Source organism: Lissotriton vulgaris, chromosome 3_2 (assembly GCF_964263255.1).
Source record: "Lissotriton vulgaris chromosome 3_2, aLisVul1.2, whole genome shotgun sequence".
In the NCBI taxonomy this organism is placed as follows: domain Eukaryota; kingdom Metazoa; phylum Chordata; class Amphibia; order Caudata; family Salamandridae; genus Lissotriton; species Lissotriton vulgaris.
The window spans coordinates 147,637,202-147,656,892 of NC_141690.1; the positions used below are offsets into that span (position 1 = coordinate 147,637,202).

Genomic DNA, 19,691 nt, shown 5'->3' on the forward strand with positions numbered 1-19,691 from the left:
CCGGAGGACCGAATCGCCGCCACTACGACATGGGCCCGCCTGATGTTGTGTCGCGTCGCCCGTTTGGGCATAAAGCCGGCCTGGTCTGGATGTATAAGTTTGGTAATATACGGCAGTAACCTATTGGCTAGCGCCTTAGCTAAGACCTTGGCCTCCACATTTAACAAGGAAAGCGGGTGGTACGACGAGTACTGCTCAGGCGGCCGGCCAGGCTTGTGAAATACTACTACCACAGCATGTCTTCAGTCCTGGGGCAGACTACCATGTTCCCGTGCCTCCTCTACCACCGCCCTATACTGGGTTCCTAGTTGGAGGTGGAATTTCTTAAAGAATTCGCTGGGAAAGCCGTTGGGGCCCGGGGCCTTCCCTGTATTCAATCCCCAAGAGCGACACTCAGTTCATCTTCTGTCAATGGTTTATCCAGACGTTCGCGGGCTTCATCTGCAATCGCCTGTGGTGGCAGATCCGCTATAAATTTGTCAATCAGACCCGCGTCAATGCATTCATGTGGGGAGTACAGGTCGGCATAGTAAGTCGCAAAGCCCTCCACAAGTAACATGGGGTCAGTCATCGGGGCACCGGAGTCATCTAGAATTCTCGGAGGGGTCTGAGCATGGATCTGGCCCTGACACAATCTATGCAGCATCGTCCCAGATTTATCCCCCCACTGATATACCCTGCTACGGGTCGCCAGCCACAGCTTCCGCGCCTCGACCAGTAACAATGAAGTGTAAGACTACTGCGCCAGCAGCAGCTGCTCCACCGCCTGGCCCTCTCCCTCGGGGCCACTACGTCGCTCTAAGTCCCATATGTCTGCCTCCGCTCGATCCAGAGTCTCCCTACGCAGCCTCCTGGCCGCCGCACACCACGCTATGTCTATGCCCCGCAATGTGGGCTTCATGGCCTCCCAGAGTGTTGCCTTATTTGGCACTGTTCTGGTATTCTCAGCCAGATATTGTGCTATGGCCTTCCTCATATGAGCCTGGTAGTCCCCTAATTGTAGGTGCCAGACCGATAGGCGCCAGCCAAATGGCTGCCTCCTCCGGTCCAATCCAACAGTAACTGCCACCGGAGAATGGTCCGACAGCCCCCGCGGTAGTATATCTGCAGCCTCCACCCTACCCTGAGCCACCAGGAGAACAAAGATATAGTCCAGCCTAGAGAAGGATTTATGGACCGCTGAGAGGAAGGTGTATTCACGCTGCGCGCCATGTATGTGTCTCCATGTATCTACCCATCCCAGGTTCCTAATCATGTCGTGCAATTTTGTATGTCCGAATACCCCTGTCCCCCCCCCCCGGCCTGTACCTATCGCGTGCCTGATCCATCACATAGTTCCAGTCTCCACCGATGACGGCCAGCACACTTGGGATATCCGCCAATATTGACAAAATCTTTTCCACGAGAGTCCACTGCAAAGGGGGCGGAGCATACACACAGCCAAACACTACTGATTCCTCCCCCAATGTACCCTGAACAAAAACGTATTGACCTTGTGGGTCAATCCAGTGGGTGGAGTGTACATATGGGACCCTGCGATGCACCAGTATGGCCACGCCTCTGGACCCCCTGGCGAAGCCCGCATGGAAGACCTGACTGTAGCCAAATCGCTGGAGGCATAGTGTTTTAGTCCCCAGGAGATGAGTTTCTTGCAGCATCACAACATCTGCCGCCACCCTTTTAGCCTGTTTCAGAACCGCCCCCCGCTTGATCTTGTCCAACACCCCTCGTACGTTCCAACTAAGGACACAAAGTGTGGCCCCGGGCCCAACGGCCCCATTATCCAGGCTCGACATCAAGGACCCTTCGTATCCAATAACCATGACGCTCGCCACCTGTGTGTACCCTCAGCCACCACTGTAATTGCATCAGAGCCGTGCATTCTGCCCCCCAAGTCAACACCCATCAACTCCCCGGATCCCCCCCCACCCCATACCTCAAGAAACAATTAAGTACCTGTCGCGGTGTAGCAGGGCCTCCGCCCCCAACAGGAGGCCGACAACCCACCCCACCAATGGATCCCCATAACTTTAGTCAACTCTCCCAACACCTACCCCCACCAACCCTCAACTGGGAGGAACCCCTCCCCGCCCGTAAACCCCCCTCCCCCATCCACAGTCACCCCGCACTCGCTCACTGGAGCCCGCATATAGCGCAGATACATTCCTCTCCCTACAGGCACACGCCCCAGATAAGCAGAGAGTTATATCAGTGTCAGCAATATGTCCCTGAGCGCATTCACGTGCCCTTCTTCTGTTTCTCAGCCACCCCAGTCGCCTTCTGCGAGACAGTATCCGACACAGACCGCTGTCGTGATCGGGATCTCCAATTGTCCTTGCGCCTTCCGTCGCGAGAGGATCTCGTCTGTGCATCTTCATGTGAGGAGTCAGAGTCTCGCCCCTGGGGAGTGTGCACCTTCACCGGTCTAATTTCGTCGGTCCACAGAAACACGTCCTCCGGGGAATCAAAAAAGTGTGTACGGGATTGATAGATGACTCAAGCGGGCTGGATAGAGAAGAGCATACTGTATTTTCAGGTCTCGCAGCCGGGCCTTGGCTGCCGTAAAAGATTGGCGCTGCTGTATAGTCTGGAAAGATCAGGATAGTATGGTTTTCATATCACAAGGGTTCTTTCCCTCTGGCCTGCTTTAGGATCACATCTCCGTCATGGTAGTTAAGAAGCTTCGCAATCACCGGCCGCGGCCTCACTCCCTCCGGTGGTTTTTGCATTAGGGCCCGGTGCGCCCTCTCAATAACAAAGCAACGGGACAAAGCGTCAGGCGACAGTCAACTTTCAAGCCACCGCGTCAGAAAGCCCTCCATGTACCCCTTCTCGCAGCCTTCGGGCAGTCCAACAAAACGGAGGTTGTTGCGCCTGGCGCGCCCTTCCGCATCCTCCACGCCTTTTGAACGGATTCCAGGTTAGCCACCTTGCGTTTTAGGGTCACAATGTCATCTTCCGCCCCTGATATCCGCGTTTCGGCTTCTGTAATGCGGTAAAATACATTCCGCAAGTCCTGGCGCAGTAGCGTAACATACGACCCCACCGCTCCAATTTTCGCTTCCAATGCATCCTGGGACTGGGTGATGGCTGCCATTAGTGCCGCGTTGTCAGGTCCGGCTGCCTGAGATCCAACGGAGGCACCCGCACTGCCTCCCGGCCCTGTGAACTTGTCGATGGGTCCCTGCTTGGGGCCTCCCCCACCACCACCTGCCCCGCGGGTCATAGTTGTCTCGCTGTGCCAATGTCCAATCTCGCCGAAAAGGCTCCGTCGGATCACCGCCCACACCGCCACTCAAGAGGGGGGCCGACCGCCGAGCAGCCGGGCCAGGCACCCCACCACGGCCTCCACCGTCCCCGACTGCGCCCCTCAATGTCCAACTCCAGCAGTCGTGCATACAACCGGGGCCCCTGATCACCTCCACCAAGTTCCAACCACCACCGACCCCTGTCCGGTGTGGCGCAAGTCCACCGCAGCAGCCAAGGGGGCCCCCCATCGTTTACCTTGATGTAGGGGCTGTCGGGTCTCCTGCTCTCCACCCGCTCGGCGGGGGCTCCCAATGTTGTGGACCGGGCCGGTCAAACCCCGCAAAGATACCCAGCCGGCGTCCTCCACGGCTAGGCCCCAGGCCACTCCACTGGCGCGCTGCTGGGCTGCGCGGAAATCGAGGTCCCGGGCTGCCGCCGTTGGCACAGGCCTCTTCCACTCCTGATGATTCCTCCGGGGTCACAACAACTCCCCCAGTGCACAGCTCACATCATCCCGGGGAAGGCCAGGGAGGAGGGTCACCAGCGGGGCCGCCCCACGCAGGCAATGTCTCTCCCGCTCTCCGGCCGGCCCCTCTGCTCCGCCGCCTCCTGAGGGGCCTCTGCAGCAAGGCCAGCACCCACCGGTCGGGAGCCGGGACGTCTCCGGGTTGTACAGGGCAAGGCGTGACCCTCCGTAACCACAGGTCCGCCGCCCTCCGGCCGAGCCCCCGCCGCCTCCGTATGCTGTTCCCCGGGGTCGCCAAACTCGAGCTCCCCGGCTTCTGTAGGCCACCCAGGCCGCACTGTGTCCGTCCGCCCTCACTCGCCTCCTGCGGCACAATCCCAGCAAGAAGGGCACCGATGAGAGCCCGCCGACCCTCTGCACAGAGCGCTACTCTCGGGGTCGCTGTCCGATGGGGAAGAACAGGATATTTGGACGGATAAACGGCTGGCGGGGACGGAGCTCAACTAGGCTGCGTCTGCCATGCTTGCCGTCCAACTAAATATAGACAGTTGTGAAAGAAAGGAAGTGGAATATATCCACTTGCTGTTAGTTAGCATATTTTTCTTTGCAGGTGATGGTGCAAGTCTATAGAAATATGGAGGCAGGGCCAGTAGTATCCTAATTAGAAAAGTAAGCAAATGTCTGTGCAAATGTTTTTGACCTACCCAGTTGTGGTGTAGGTTCAAGGTTCCAATTGAGTATAATTGTAAACAGCCCATAAAATACTTGCTTCATGCAGAAAATGATGACCGTAACGCTAAAACAGAGCATGTCATCATAATTAGATCCATCCTACAATTAATCACATTTGAATGTTCTAGATCTTCTAGCAGTTCAAGCACTGTATCAATATCCCAATCATCATATTTTCCCTGACCAGATCCTTAATCTTCAGGATCCAGCCAGGCCTCGCTGGAACTATCTTCACTTCTCCAGTGGCAGTGCATTTCACTTGGATGTTGCTTTGTTCGTCCCTGACATTGTTTAGTTCCTAAAAAGAGCCAAAAATTCATTGACGTCAAATGGTCTTTCAGCCACCACTGCACTGGGATTGTCGAGATCTGGGACACACATCTCTACCCCAAACAGGATTTCATAGGGAGTCTGACCACCCATGGATTTTCTCTACATGGTAGTAAGTGCCATCTGAATTCCATATAGGTGACGTACCCAACTGTGATGTGAGCCTTGTACCCTTGCTGTTAAACACTGCTTTAATTCACAACTTTTCCTCTCGACAACTGCATTTCCCTCGGAATGGTATGGAGATGCAAAATGCAGGGTCAAACCTAAACTTCCCATGGCCTCTCTGTAAGCCCTAGAGCTAAACGCCAGACTCTGGTCGTCATGCAGTGTGCCAACTCCATAAGTCCCAATAAAGACTTGCAGATCCTTTATAATAGTTTGGGCGTCAACCAATTGCTGTGGCCATATCAACAGGAATTGAGAACAGGAAGCCACTGCTACCAAGATGTACTTGTAAGCCCCATCTGATGACAGAGGGCTGCAATAGTACAGAAAGCACTACTCCCACCAGACAATCCATCAGGTTTTGGTGAACTATTGTGACTTCTGCCGCACTGTCGAGCATTGTCACCACACATTTCCCACTCAGAAGCAGAGTCCTCAATATCCATGGCATGTCTGAGCTTAAGTCTGGCTACCTTCTTCTTTTTGAATTGAGGCATGGAAGGTTTTGATTTATGTTCCTGTTTGGTTATGTAGTCAGATGAGCATTGCAAGTCTTTTTCATTTTCACATGCTCCTCCAATCTGCGCTCAGACCGTTCACTTCTCTACAAAACATTTTGGATGACTACTGGAAGGAACAAGATGAACAAGTATCAGTATCCTGATACTTGCCAGGAGGTCTATTATCAGGGTTATCATTTTTCAGTGGATTCCTGTTGGGACACCCACCCTGTGATTCTATCTTGTCTTTATTCCAGTGTTTAGTGTCCCATTTCTTCTTTGTTGAATAGTCAGGTGCTTGCATAGAGTTATCTTTTTCAGAATAACTCTTCAATTGGGTTTTACCAGGTTTGGCTCTCAAATTATCTCTACCTCATGTAGCATAGGCTTCTTTGATAATTTGAGGTAATCAGTGCTCCTGCTGTGCAGAAGTCAAATCCTGTATGCGCTGGCATATACCAATGCTGGTGCATCGCCCTTTCTCTTTGAACCCACAGAGATCAAATGCGGAGTACCCCATGGATCCTCCCTCAGCTCCACGCTCTTCAACGTCTACATGGCCACCCTTGCTACCATCTTCAGAAAACACGTACTCAACATAGTCTCATACACCGATGACACCCATCTCATCCTCTCCCTCACCAAGGAACCTGACATCACCAGATACAGTTTCCAAGAAGGAATGAAGGGCGTCACATCCTGGATGAGCAGCAGCTGCCTGAAGTTCAACTCAGAGAAAATCAAAGTCCTCATCCTCGGCTCCACCACCTCCACATGCGTCAACACCTGATGGGCCCACTGCCCTTGAAACCCTTCCACCCCTACGGACCACGCTCGCAACCTCTGCATCATACTCGACTGCTCACTCACCATGAACTGCCAGATCAACGCGGTGTCCTCCACCTTTCAACACCCTCCCCATACTGAGCATGACATTCAAATGCCCCCCACCCCCAACTCCAGGAAGACTGTCACCCACACTCTCATCACCAGCAGACTGGACTATGGAAACACGCTCTACACCGCGATCAACAAAACACTCCTCTGCAAACTCCAGATCGTCCAAAACGCCAGACTCGTCCTCAGCATCCCATGACATGACCACATCACCCATCACCTCCACGACCTCCACTGGCTCCCAGTCAAAAACAAGAATAACCCTCAAACTGCTCACACATGCCTACAAAGCCCTCCATAACACCGGACCCCAATACCTCAACAAAAGAATCTTCTTCCACACCCCCAAGAGAAAAATGCGCTCCACAGACCAGCCCTAGCCACGGTCCCCAGCATCCACAGGGCCAGAACGGGTGGTAGATCCTTCTACATCGAGGCAAAGACATGGAACAAACTCTCTCTCCCCATTAGACAAAGCCCGACACTGCACCTATTCAGAAAAGATCTCAAGCAAGACCTGGCTCTTCGGATGACCACGGAGCTGCCCGTACCCCCAAGCGCCTTGGTACCCTCACAGGCGAGTAGTGTGCTCTATAAATCCCGGACTGATTGACAGGCTGGGCACATACAATCAATGCACAATTTTCACCCACTATTGACCAAATGCCTCTTTGTACATCGGGACCTCAACGTTTTATTCCTTCTTCACAAATAGTTACAAGCCACTAACTAGCAGGGAGGTTTGACTGAAGCAAGACCGGATTAAACCAGAATACGAATCATGAAAACAGAGAGCGAATGCTTTGTAAAACTTCAGTAATATAAACACTAATTGGCGAATCATTCCACTGGCAAAAGGCCTGGAACATAAAGAAATTGCTACTGTGTTTTATCCAATCAGTTCTAAACAAAACTATTACAAGGATTAAAATTGTCGCAGCGTGAAATAGATTCCTCTTATTGTTCAGCCATGTCACTCAACAGCACAGCGTAAAAGAAAACATGTTTCTAGTCAATGTTAGTATAACCAAATGAACGCAAAAACGAAGTTATTTTGAGCGATATTGAGGTCAGTCTAAGGTGAAGGGGCCATTAACTCTGAAAAGTTTAAATTTGGTATTTGATGCGCTTCTAAACTGTGGGAGAAAAGAACACTGAAAAACATTTACTAAATTAAATAGCAACAAAGGCATGCGGGTTTTTAAACTATGCTGTTGCCATGTCTGGAAACAAAATATACTTTTGTTACAGTAGAAATGAATGCAAGAGAAAAACAATGACACACAAGCGGTTGCATGCAGGCTCAACACTAGTTTACCTGCCTGAGGCAACGTTGCTATTGTAAACCACACCTTTTTGGTTTGGTTGAAGAGAGTCTGTCAGAGTAATGCATTTACTACAACCTACAACGACTACGCAAATGAATATGCAAAGAGTTGTAAAATAAACTTACCTTGGGTTTTTATTTATGTTCATTCCTAATTTGCAAACACCGTTACTTTCTAATTGGACAAAAGGGTGCGCCATCAGAATGGGTCTTCCTGCATGTCCTTGATGTTGTTCCATGTTACCTCGATACAGTGCCATTGTATTTGATGTTTGCATCCTAGGGATACCAGCCAATCACACAGCACAGAAATGTAAGGCCTCGCCTCAATCTGCCTTATTCTACTGTATTCTAGGGATACTATTCACTGTGTCGTAGACCATGATGGCGGTTCCTGTCAAGGTAGAGAGATCCTCGCTGGGCCAGCGGTGATAGCTGAACTTAGTTGAAAGTAGTCTGTCAGGGAGGCAGACTTAATATCTTCCACCACCTGACGACTGTGTACCATCCGTTACACTATAGGTCAGGACCGAAGTGATTAATGTAGCACAAGTTTCTTACATAGTAGTGCTTTTTGAGAAGTAGGACACAAAAACGTTAGCTGATCAAGACAGGCGTGTAATATTGGTGCATGGTGAAGTAAACGTTTCAAGGCTTTGTGGGTAAGAATAACATGAACTGATAAGGCTTTGAACAGGTGTTGGTTTGGTTTTATCCAGGGTAGTGAATACCTTACTAAGCAGTTTCTGAAGTCTTATTTTTGCACTATAAATGTATATTTTTTCACTATATTTTTTGCACTCGTATTTTACTATTTATTTACTTTTTTATTTACTATTGAATGTACAGTGTATGTATGTATGTATGTATGTATGTATGTATGTATAGGCATTTATATAGCGCACTACTTACCCGGAGGGTCCCAAGGCGCTTCGACCGCTGCGAAACCCTTCCTGGCTTCCCTGAGAGATGGTCCCTTAATGGGTATCTCCAGGGTAAGACCAGGCATCCCTGGCGGTCTGGTGGGGCCGTTAGTGAAGATGAGGCAAGCTAATGCCCAGAGTTGCCGAGTGTGATCGCTGATCAGAGTGGGCACCGAGGCGAGAGAATTATCGAGTCCGCTGACCCTGGTCCAGAAACCTGCCGCGCCGGGAATCAAACCCTGGTCCCGGGCCGTCCTCTGCTCTCAGGTCTGCCGCCTCTAACCAGTGAGCCACACTACTTAGATTCAACTTGATTTAAATGTGAACCTGGCTTAGAAAAGGAGTGAGAAACTGGGTAGTTTAGAAATGGGGATGAACCACATTGCTTAAAAAAGGACATTTTTATGACCAGTTGCCATGCTACATATTGAGGCCTTCCCCGACGCAGGCGCTAGGCCCAGCCATAAGAGTGAGGTGCCATTTTTATTGGGAGCAGTGTGGGAACACAGAAAAGTGCAACATTTGATATTATCAATTGAATTTTTCTCCATGTGTGGCTACTAAATGTTAGCCAGTTTAAAGAAAGAATACATTTTTTAAAGTCCCTCTGAATCATGTGATATTATGGGTACCCGCAAAGTCAGAGATGTGCATTTTTAAGCTCAGTGTCTTGTGCTCATTTCATAAATAATACACTTTTCCTTAATGCCATTTTTTTCATTCATTCGTTACGTTGTACCATGTGAATTGTTGCATGGTTGGTACACAATTAAAAATTATTGTAAACTGCAACTTAGTTGCTTTCTCAGGTATCGCATATTTTTGGACAACTAACAATAACACATTACGCTTTGCAGAATTCCGAATTGTTTTTATTTTTTAGAACGCAAAATAGCTATCTGGGTTCATCCATTTGTTTCACACCTGTTTCTACCGCAAACTGCAAGGAGGTTGAAGCCAGAAAAACAAATAGAAAATATGGTCTATCACTTATAAGAATGCACAACATTGGTAAAAAAAATGTTTGTTTTTACAACTCTGCTGCTTGTTCCTGAAAGCTAGAAGACGGTATTCTTGGCATAGCAAACCTTTTGTTTATGCCGTTTTAGAAAATAATACATACACTTTCTTGCACATCACGTTTTTCCAATTGTTCTAAAAAAAAACTCAAAATATTGCTACATTTGATCTAGTTTCTTGTTTTATACCAGGGGAATCAATACACCCTAGGTATTTTTCGAATCCCCAAGATGTGGATACATGGATGGGAATTTAGCATGGTACCTTTTGTGGGAAAAAGATCTATGAACTTTTGAGTGCAAAAGTGCACCAAACGGCTTGTCACTGGGGAAGTAAAAAGCCTCAGCAGCAAAGGAGGTAAGGTGCATCCGCATCTACTTTCTGAGGCACGGTTAGGGTACAGTCTCTTGTTCTGAAATGAATGGTCAGAGGTGGGTCTTGGGTGCATTCAGGATTTGTTCTGAAAGGTCATGCTCCAGTGTTTTGAGGATTTCCAGTTGCAGGACGGTATTCAACCTACTCAGTGGTGGTATTCTGGTCAACTGTCCCACTGTTTAGGGCTCACAGCTTGTGACCGGACGGCACCCCCTTTATGCTATACAAACAAAGGTTCTGTCAGTTCTACTCTGAAGATCCCTTGATTGCTTTTGGTGGATGCTGCGACAGTGTCCTCACTCTGTGATTATATCACAAAAAACACTTACATATAAACTTTTTTAGGGTTATATTTCATTAAGTAAAGCATATCAAGTGGCATTTGTATATATCCAGAATCTTCTGTAACAGCCGATGCCAAAGCAATCAAAGGCTCTCCAGAGTAAATCCAAAATAATCATTCTTGTTTATATAGTGCACGAAGACCAGGTTCTGGAAATTTAGGGTTACTCCATCAATCCAATACTTGGGAAAATATTCGAGGGGTGGCCTTGAGCCTGTACAGCATAGTTACTATGCATTTATTCTTCACCACTACAGCGGTGGTGCTCACTTTACAAGATCTATTTTCACAGACATTTACGGAGAAAAACTGGGCCTCTGTATCGAGTCATCATGAGAAGTGGTTGATGGAGGCTCCGAAGCTATTTTTGTCAACACAGAATGATGATTAAAACGATGATACAGCATTGGAGAGTTAATTTCGGTCCAGCTAGATTTTTTTTGCACAGGCCCGTTGCCCACCCATTCTTTTAAGTTGGTCATAGGTGGGGCATAATCGTTGATCTCCCTCTTACTTGAGAGGTGGTCTGGTGCTCTGTTGGTAACATTGGGGGAACATCTATATGACAATGGGTCAATGGGAATGCAATGTTGGTGGTTGCGGACTGAAATTTCTTTGATGTGCTTTATATTTATCTGGGTATGGTGTGCATTCGTGTCGGCTGGGGTGGTATGGAATTAATTATAAGTTGTCTGGACAGTTTCAAAGTCTGTGTACCTTACTTGTTTTTGTGGTGAGAATCTGTACCTTTACTTCTAAGATACCGCTCATACTCTGAGGTTGGTTTGGGGGAAGGGTGGATTCACCAGGTAGCTGTACAAGTCACCATACAGGTAACACTGTGTACTTAGGGATTATCTGGGTGATTCCTATTGATTTGTTTCCAAATAGGAGACTTGATCTTTTTCCTATGCATTGAATCCAAACAATTGCCCTCAGTGATGGATGTACTGGTTGTACTTTGTATGTAGCACTGAAACTTTCTCCTTGGCGTGCACTATCGTGTGTCCTCTAAATTCTCATACAAATGAAGATTTTAAAACAAAGAATAATGCAAGACAAACTGGACTTGATTCACAGAAATGAAGTGAGAATTGTCTTTGTGCATGCTTTCTCCTCAATTTTGAGCTAGTTAGTAATTTCTGATTTATCAGAGTTCAAAAAGAAATTCAGTAGAATATGAAATCTAACCCAAGCACAGATTTCCAAGAGCACCTAAGTGCACAAGTATTTCCCAAGCAGAACAGTAACGAGGTATAAAATTTCACTTGAGCAAAATCCAAAATAGCATTACAACGTTGAAAATGTTATGTACTGCCACGAGCAAAATGCATGTCCACACTGGGAAACCCTTTGGCATAACCTCCAGCAATTTTTCGAGGTATTCTTTTCTCAATCCACTTTGAAAAAGCACTAACTGCTATCCTTGGCAGAAGTGAACCTGCATACATTTTCAGTGCAGAACGTACCTGCAAATAATTGCAGGTAGTTTCCCCAAACATATGAGTTGGCAAATTTCCCCCAAATTTTGCTCGAGGACCCATCCACAAATCATCATAAACACTTCAATAACCCTGGATTGTTTTAAATGTAGATAGTGTTCAGTCTTAAGTGTACAATAAACGTTTTAGATATAGGCTCAATGTCACTTATTTTGGAAAAGGCATTCAACGGAAAATGTTATCCAACTAAAAAAGAACTTAGAACATACCTCCAAACTGGATGCAATGTATTTCCTCTTGAGTCCACAGTTCGCATCTGAAGTCCTGGATATTTCAAAACAAAGAGAGAATAACCTCACATAATGTGCAGGAGGCAGTTTAGGAGCTTGAAACAGTAAACAATGCAAAACTGGCGACATGTTAATTTTCATAGTGCTTTCAATAAAAGCTCACTAAGGCCTCATTAAGAAGCATGCTTCTCTTGGTCCTTACATATTAAATGGAAATGTCAAAGCTGTACTTGAGAGCAGAGATTTGTTTCAGCACTTCTCCTGCTTTTTACAGGGTGAATCAAAACCTCCACTATGTTAGTGACTTCCAACAAACCTATCAATCTGTGAAAGCTCCATATATTTTGTATGCCAACCATCTCCCGGCCTGCCTAAGCTGGTGATAATTTCTGCAGTTAGTACACAGGAGATCTGAAAAGCAAATAGAGCAGTGCCCAACCACAGCCTGGTGCAGTGATCAGCACCAGTAGATAGGCAAGCCCAGGTCCTTCCTTTCTTAGCCATCCACCCGGGCAGCTCAAGGATCCCTAATGGTGGCACCATCGTTGGGGGAACAAGGCAGTTTTCACATGATGCTATTTTATGGGGATGTGTTCAAGGCAAGAATGCACCCAGAAGGATAGCAATTTGGTAATATGTATGACGCCTCAAGTGAAAACTCCTATGAGGGAAAACGTGGAACCTGGTGAAAAAAACACATAGAAGTTAATTGTAAAAAGAACCCTCACTCACCAACCTAGTGGTGACATGCTTCATCATTGGCTTCCCACTGGAAGGACCCAGTGTCCTTCCAGTGTGCTTCAACGCCAGTTTACAGCGGAGCTGGTTCTTTTGTGTGTTGATGTGGTAATAAAACCAAATAGTGCTAAGTGAGTGCAAAAAAGTTAAAAAAATGCTTAGTTGTGACTGTCAACTACTTTATTAATAGGCCAACCCGCAGAATGCTGAGCGATTGGCTCTGATAGCTGAAACATGTTGACCGACCAAATTTACATAGGACTAAGGGTTTCCAAATAATGAAACCTATCTAGAAGTCCAAATATCACCTGTTTTTAACCAATTCTGGTTGGACTATTAATAAAGTAGTTGACAGTCACAACTAAGCATTTTTTAAACTTTTTTGCACTCACTTAGCACTATTTGATCAACTACTTTATTAATATTTAGACTTATAGATAGGTTTAGTTATCAAAAAATATTTTATTATTTTACTGGGTTACTTCAACTTCATCTTTACCATGAAAATTGTTCACAGCTCGATAGCCTGGTGCCACGAATAGTGCCTTACATTTTTTGTTCACCCCCTCAAGGTGAACTACTGAATTCTGTTTCACACAATCTTAACCTTTCATTCACCATGAACTTGGGGGCAAACTATATTTTTGCCTCACTAACTCCAACGTTTCCAGGTAGGGGATTATTCTCAATCATTGGTTATATTTTTATTTTTACTTCACTTTGTTATATGGGTTGCGATTTCACAATCTTAACCTTTCATTCACCATGAACATGGGGGCAAACTATATTTTCGCCTCAGTACCTCCAACGTTTCCCCGTAGGGGATTATTCTCAATCATTGGTTATATTTTTATATTTACTTCACTTTGTTATATGGGTTGCGATTTCAGGGTCACTTTGAGTGATTTTAAGTGATCATAATCCAGACTTTTTCCATAGGGTCATCTCAATCAACAGGTTGTCCAAGTTTCGGAGAAAGTGAAGAAGTTCTGTGACTAAAGGCACGGGCTTCACTGGGTCAAGGTGATACCTGATCTCTTCGGGTAAACTAATTACTGGATTCCTATTTGTTTTTCTTATTGCCTGAAGCAAACAGTCATCTTCAACTGATGGGATTCTTTGTTATTTTTTTCTATTTACCAATATGTCAGGAAGCTTTTCTAATACCAGAATGCATAGCTCATCCAGGGAGTGTAGATGGTTTGATCATGCTTGTTACATCATTCATTACAATGTGATAAAGGTATTACAAATAATTCCAAGGGTCAGCTCTGAGGTAGTAGCATGTAGATCAAGATACAAGCAGTCGGTAAATAACAGTAAAACTACTTTACACAAGGAGACTGGAGAACAGTAACCACAAGCAACCATTCCTAGAGATAGCACTGCTTTTTGGGAGCTTGTTAAGCGTCTTTTTCTGTCTCATCCAGAATCCCCTTCTTCGTGCTCCCACATTCAACCAAATGTCTGTATCTGGCAATTTTAAGGAACCTATGGCTTGCGGTCTCTAATAGACTCTATGCCTAAGTGCAGAGATTTGGGTGCTATAGCTCCAACCTTCAAGTAGAAGGCTCCAAGCCTCGACAGAGTCCCGCCAGACCTATAATAATCAAACATCTCTCTCTGAGCCCAGTTTATTACTGTGATTCTTAATGCAGCTCATAAGCAATCTATTCCTCATTCTTGGTCAGTGAGAGAGTTGGTCTTCATAAAGGGGAATAAAAACTATCAGTTACATGTTGTTAAAATATACCCTTGATTGACTCAGTGGTCAAGGTAATTTGGTGTGCCCTATTAAATAGACCTACTGCCTGAGCTGCAGAATGTAAACTAGAAAAGGCCAACAGGATCTAAGAAGAATATTTGTCTTGCATGGAGGGGTGAGGACAGAAGGGTAAGATGAAGCAGGCTGAGGTCAGGAACTTACATGGGCTTCACCTTAAATGTGCCGAGAGAGTGCCCGTCTGGCTGGGCTCTGCAACATGTTCTGACTAGGACTCGCCCAACTGGTGCTTGTCTGCCTTTGATAGAATTAGAAGAGCTTGTCACTGCTTTTAAACATTTTTAATGTCATTCTACCTAGCAGGAGTAGCTGGATTCTGGGCATTTGAAAGAATGTATAGTTTTTCTCAGATTGCAACCGCGATATCTCTCCCACTTCTTTCCTTGTTCATTAGAAGTATTTCTACAGTAAAAGGTATTCATGCCTTTAGAGAAGGCTAATAGTTTCTAGTGAGGCATACTATCACTCAAGAATCAACCAAAAATACTTATAATATAAAAAGAACAGAAGAATCGAAGTACATTAATGATTACAATCCAGTGATTTTGAAGATGTGGAATGCAAATATGGACATACAATATGTTGCTGATAACTCAATTGCTGTTGCTCTCTAGGTCGCGTCATATATTACTGAGTCTGAGAAGGCAGAATTGAAAGAAATGTGGAAGAAAATTTCACAGGAGAAGACACTTAGCAAAAAAATGTACAGTTTCAGCTGAAGATGCTTTCACATCGAGAAATTGGAACCTACGAATGTTCAGATCGATTGACTTCTGCAAATTTATATTCAAAGTCAAGAGGAATCATCTGGATAAGTCTAGGTCTTGCTGCAACACGAAATCGAGTTTTGAAATCTGTACATGAAATTGAATACTTGGCACTGAATGAAACGGAAAGTACAGATATTCTGAAATCAAATATGTTGGATAAGTACTATTCAAATAGAAGTCTATACCAGGAAAACATATCTATATGAAATACTGCAACATTATAGTTTTAAAGAAAATGTTACAAAAAAAAGAAATTAAGGAAAATATGCTGTCATTGGATATGAAGGATGTTTGGTAAAACACGACCAAGGAAATTTGATTAATCACAGGAAATTAAGTTGTGAAACTCAAGATAAAAGAGAGTTTTTCTATTTAGCTCTTATGCAACTCTTCAAACCTTGGCGGACTGAAATGGAATTACTTGGAGATTTTGACTGCTATGAAGATTCTTTTAATGCATGTAAAGATAGCATTGAATGTACAATTTTTCCAAACTATCTCCAAATGTTGAATGAAGAGATTAATCAAGAAAGAACTATTGCAGCTGAAATTGCTAGAGATAGTTCTCAAGATAGTCAGAGTTTTGCTCCATAAAGTCAAGATCCACTAGGAGTAGCCATACTTGAAAATGAAGCAGCAATAGCAATGAGTGAAGTGGAAACGGTGATGCAGCAAGCACAACAGGAGAATATTGATTTGGAAAATTTGGAGGAACGTCTGAATACTGAACAGAAAAAAATATATCACAAAGTTACACAACAGATACAGATAGATTACTGCATGAAAAGAATGATTGCCAATGTACATCATTTAAACCAATTCTTATGTTCATCATTGGACAAGCTGGAATAGGAAAAAGTTTCTTGATTAAATATTTGTTAAGTTATTTACATAAAAAAATAGATTCACATTTTTCTTGTGTTGTAACTGCTGCAACTGGATTAGCGGCACACAACATTAAAGGGATTACATTACTTTGTCTACTTATGTTTCCAGTAGAACATGAAAATATGTTGGAATACCACAAGCTATCTGGAGAAGCTTGTTTTGAAGTTTCAAGAGTACTGAAGAAAATTAAGCTTCTGGTAATTGATGAAGTAAGCATGGTCTCAAACGTAATGCTTGCCTTTGTACATTTGAGGATGCAGCAGATTTTAAAAACAAATTACGATGTTTCTTTTGGAGGAAAACATGTAATTGTATTTGGTGATCTACTACAACTCACACCTGTGAAAGGCCAACCAGTTTTTAAAACACTTCTTCACAAAGACACTAAAAAAGATTTGGGAAGTATTGGAAATGTCAACATTGAGTTATTTTGAATATAAGGAACTTATCAAGAATATGCGATAAACAAATTATGAAGATTATGGAAATATTCTTCAAAATATTACAATTTGTGTCTTAACAAAGGATGGAAAAAATGCTTTAGAAAGTTGGCTACTAAGGAACTTGTTTCCAAAAGAAATATTGCAGCTGAAACAATATACCAAAGAATTGCAGAAAAGAAATCTATAATTTGCCATATGCCAACACTGAAAGAATGCTCTACATTCAATGAAGAACTGTTGAAACTGGAGAATGAACCGATAATGAAAATGGTAGCTATTGATAAAATAGAACATGAAGGAGTAACTATTCTTTTGTCAAAGAAATTGCAGTCAAAATTAGACTCTTTGGAAAAATCAATATCTAAGACTGCTGGTTTGGAAAAGACCTTATATGTATCTGTAAACTGCCGGTAATATTACGCCGTAATTTAGATATTGAGAAAGGATTAGTAAATGGAGCAATGAGGAAAGTTGTTGACTTTGCTAGTTATGCAAATAGAGATGGGATTGAATTTTTGAAGATTAAATTTGATCAGACTGAAGAGGTGAAACAGCTTGGACGCTGTTCTGTTAGTTTCTTGCTTGTAAAAGATATGTATGTTTGTACAAAACAGTTTCCTGTTTGTTAAGCATATGCAGTGACTATTAATAAATTTCAAGGTTTAAGTGTACACAGTGCTTTGTTAAATATTGGAAGTTCTGTGTTTAAGGAGGGTATGGCATATGTTGCATTGTCTCGAGTAAGAACGTTATCCGGATTGTATTTGATGGATTTTGATGAGCAAAAAGTTAGTGCAGATGTAAATTGTGTAAAAGAGCACAATAGGTTAAAAAGACTCTATGCTCCTATCTTAGGTGAATATCCTATTTATGAAAAACGTTTAATACGTCCAAAATGAAAATAAGATAAAGATTTAACTGAGATTGCAAAGAAAAAAAGAATTGAGAAGAAATTGAAATTGAGTAGTATTTATATAGCGCATGGCTACCCGGAGGCATCCCAGCGCTTACCGTAACAGAAACAGAGGAGTCCAGCCAGGTTTAAGGAAGCAATAGTGTCTTTAGGGATCTGAGATAGGAGAAATGATTGGAGTCAGCTCGAAGATAGTGAGGAAGAGAGTTCCAAAGTCTAGCAGCATTCAGAGAGAATTGTCGACCTCCACTTCTGGCATTTTTAATCCTAGGGATGGAGGCCAGATTTAGGGATTTGGATCGAAGACTTCTGTTGGGCTCATAGGACTGAATGATATTGTTGAGAATGGAAGGGCCTGTATTGAATAGTGATTTATGGGCAATGCATAATGATTTAAATTGAATTCTTTCCAGTACAGGGAGCCAGTGGAGGGATTTCAGGGCTGGTCTGACCTATTGCATTTGGGGAATGTCCAGCAACAGGCGGGCGGCCCGATTCTGGACGGTTTGCAGCCTGGAATTCGTAGCCAACAGGGTCCCCAAATAAAGCACGTTTGTGTAGTCTAGCATAGACGGGACGAGTGCCTGGACCATTATGTTTTCTGGCCTGGAACGGCAGGATGGGGAGGATTTTAAGAGAGATTTGCAGGAGATCGTATCATGAGGCGGCGGTCTTCCGTGCCTGGGACTTGAATGACAGGTCCTGGTCCAACCAAACGCCCAGGCTCTTTAGCTGGGTTTTAGGAGTGGGAGCCAGGCCTAAGGAGGTGAGCCAAATTTCTCTCATATCAAGTGGGGAGCGATTTCACAGGACCATGATTTTGCTTGTTTCCCTGTTTAATTTTAAGAAGGAGTTCCTCATCCAGGTTGCAATCTCCTGTAGACAGGAGTGCAGGCCGGGGGAGTGACTATCCTTTTTATTAAGCCCAATCACCAGCTGCGCGTCATCCACATAGGTGACTATGTGAATTCCGAAGGGGAGAACTGCTTCTGCGACAGTACGGGTATACACATTGAATAAAGGGGGCTCAGGGAGGAGCCCTGAGGCACTCCACAGTGGAGGGGAGTTTTTTCGGAGGTCACCTCGTTTTGAAGAATGATTAGTCTGGAAAGAAAATGGAAGGGAAAACGGTTGGTAATATTGTAGGATATCAGTTTGAAAATAGTTCAGGTATCAACTGCTATGCTAATGTAATCGTGAACGTTGTGTTTTTTTTTATCTACAGCATGCTATTATGGAAAATTCAGAAAAAAGATTTTGTTCTTTGTTACATTATATTTTTGAGAAGTCGAAAACTGATTAAAAAAAAAAATCCATACTGCTTCTGATGTGCGGAATCTTCCGGATATATGTTCTGGTTCTTCATAATTTACACAGAATGAACAGCAAGATGCTCAGGAATTTCTTATGTTTATGCTTGCAGTATTAAAAGATGATGGTATACAAATTGAAAATCTGTTTGGACTACGTTACTGATGGGTTTATACATGTATATTTAAAACAAGGGGTGGTGAGGGACAGAGTCTCTGAATTAAACAGAATACTCTCACCCAGTCAAGAGATCAGGGCTAGATCCAACACCGTTTTTTAGCTCACTGCACCATCCCAGTTTCAGAACCTGGCTGTATGCAAATTAGCCTGTTCCTGTCCCAGTGCATGATGGGAACAGGGCAAACCAAACTACAAAAGCCAATTCTTACACTGGGAAGGAAACAAGCTACCGGGGACCGGTTTCTGGCATTTCAGCCTCTTCGGCCCGGCTTGCTTGAATCCTGATGGTGCAATGAGCAAGGGACTCACATCTGAGTATACCCTTCCACGCTTAGGGTGGACAAAAATATTTAAAACAAGGGGTGGTGAGGGACAGAGTCTCTGAATTAAACAGAATACTCTCACCCAGTCAAGAGATCAGGGCTAGATCCAACACCGTTTTTTAGCTCACTGCACCATCCCAGTTTCAGAACCTGGCTGTATGCAAATTAGCCTGTTCCTGTCCCAGTGCATGATGGGAACAGGGCAAACCAAACTACAAAAGCCAATTCTTACACTGGGAAGGAAACAAGCTACCGGGGACCGGTTTCTGGCATTTCAGCC

General features: G+C 44.5%; 1 protein-coding gene across 2 annotated transcripts in view; it reads right to left on the bottom strand.

The window, feature by feature from the left end:
- The window catches only part of EVC2 (EvC ciliary complex subunit 2), a 494,903-nt gene that overhangs the window by 462,414 nt on the left and 12,798 nt on the right, over nucleotides 1-19,691 (bottom strand). For both annotated transcript variants that reach the window (XM_086964103.1, XM_086964102.1), the window contains exon 2: nucleotides 12,042-12,096. In XM_086964103.1, coding sequence (XP_086820229.1) covers nucleotides 12,042-12,096 — 55 coding nt within the window. The remainder of the gene's footprint in view (nucleotides 1-12,041; nucleotides 12,097-19,691) is intronic.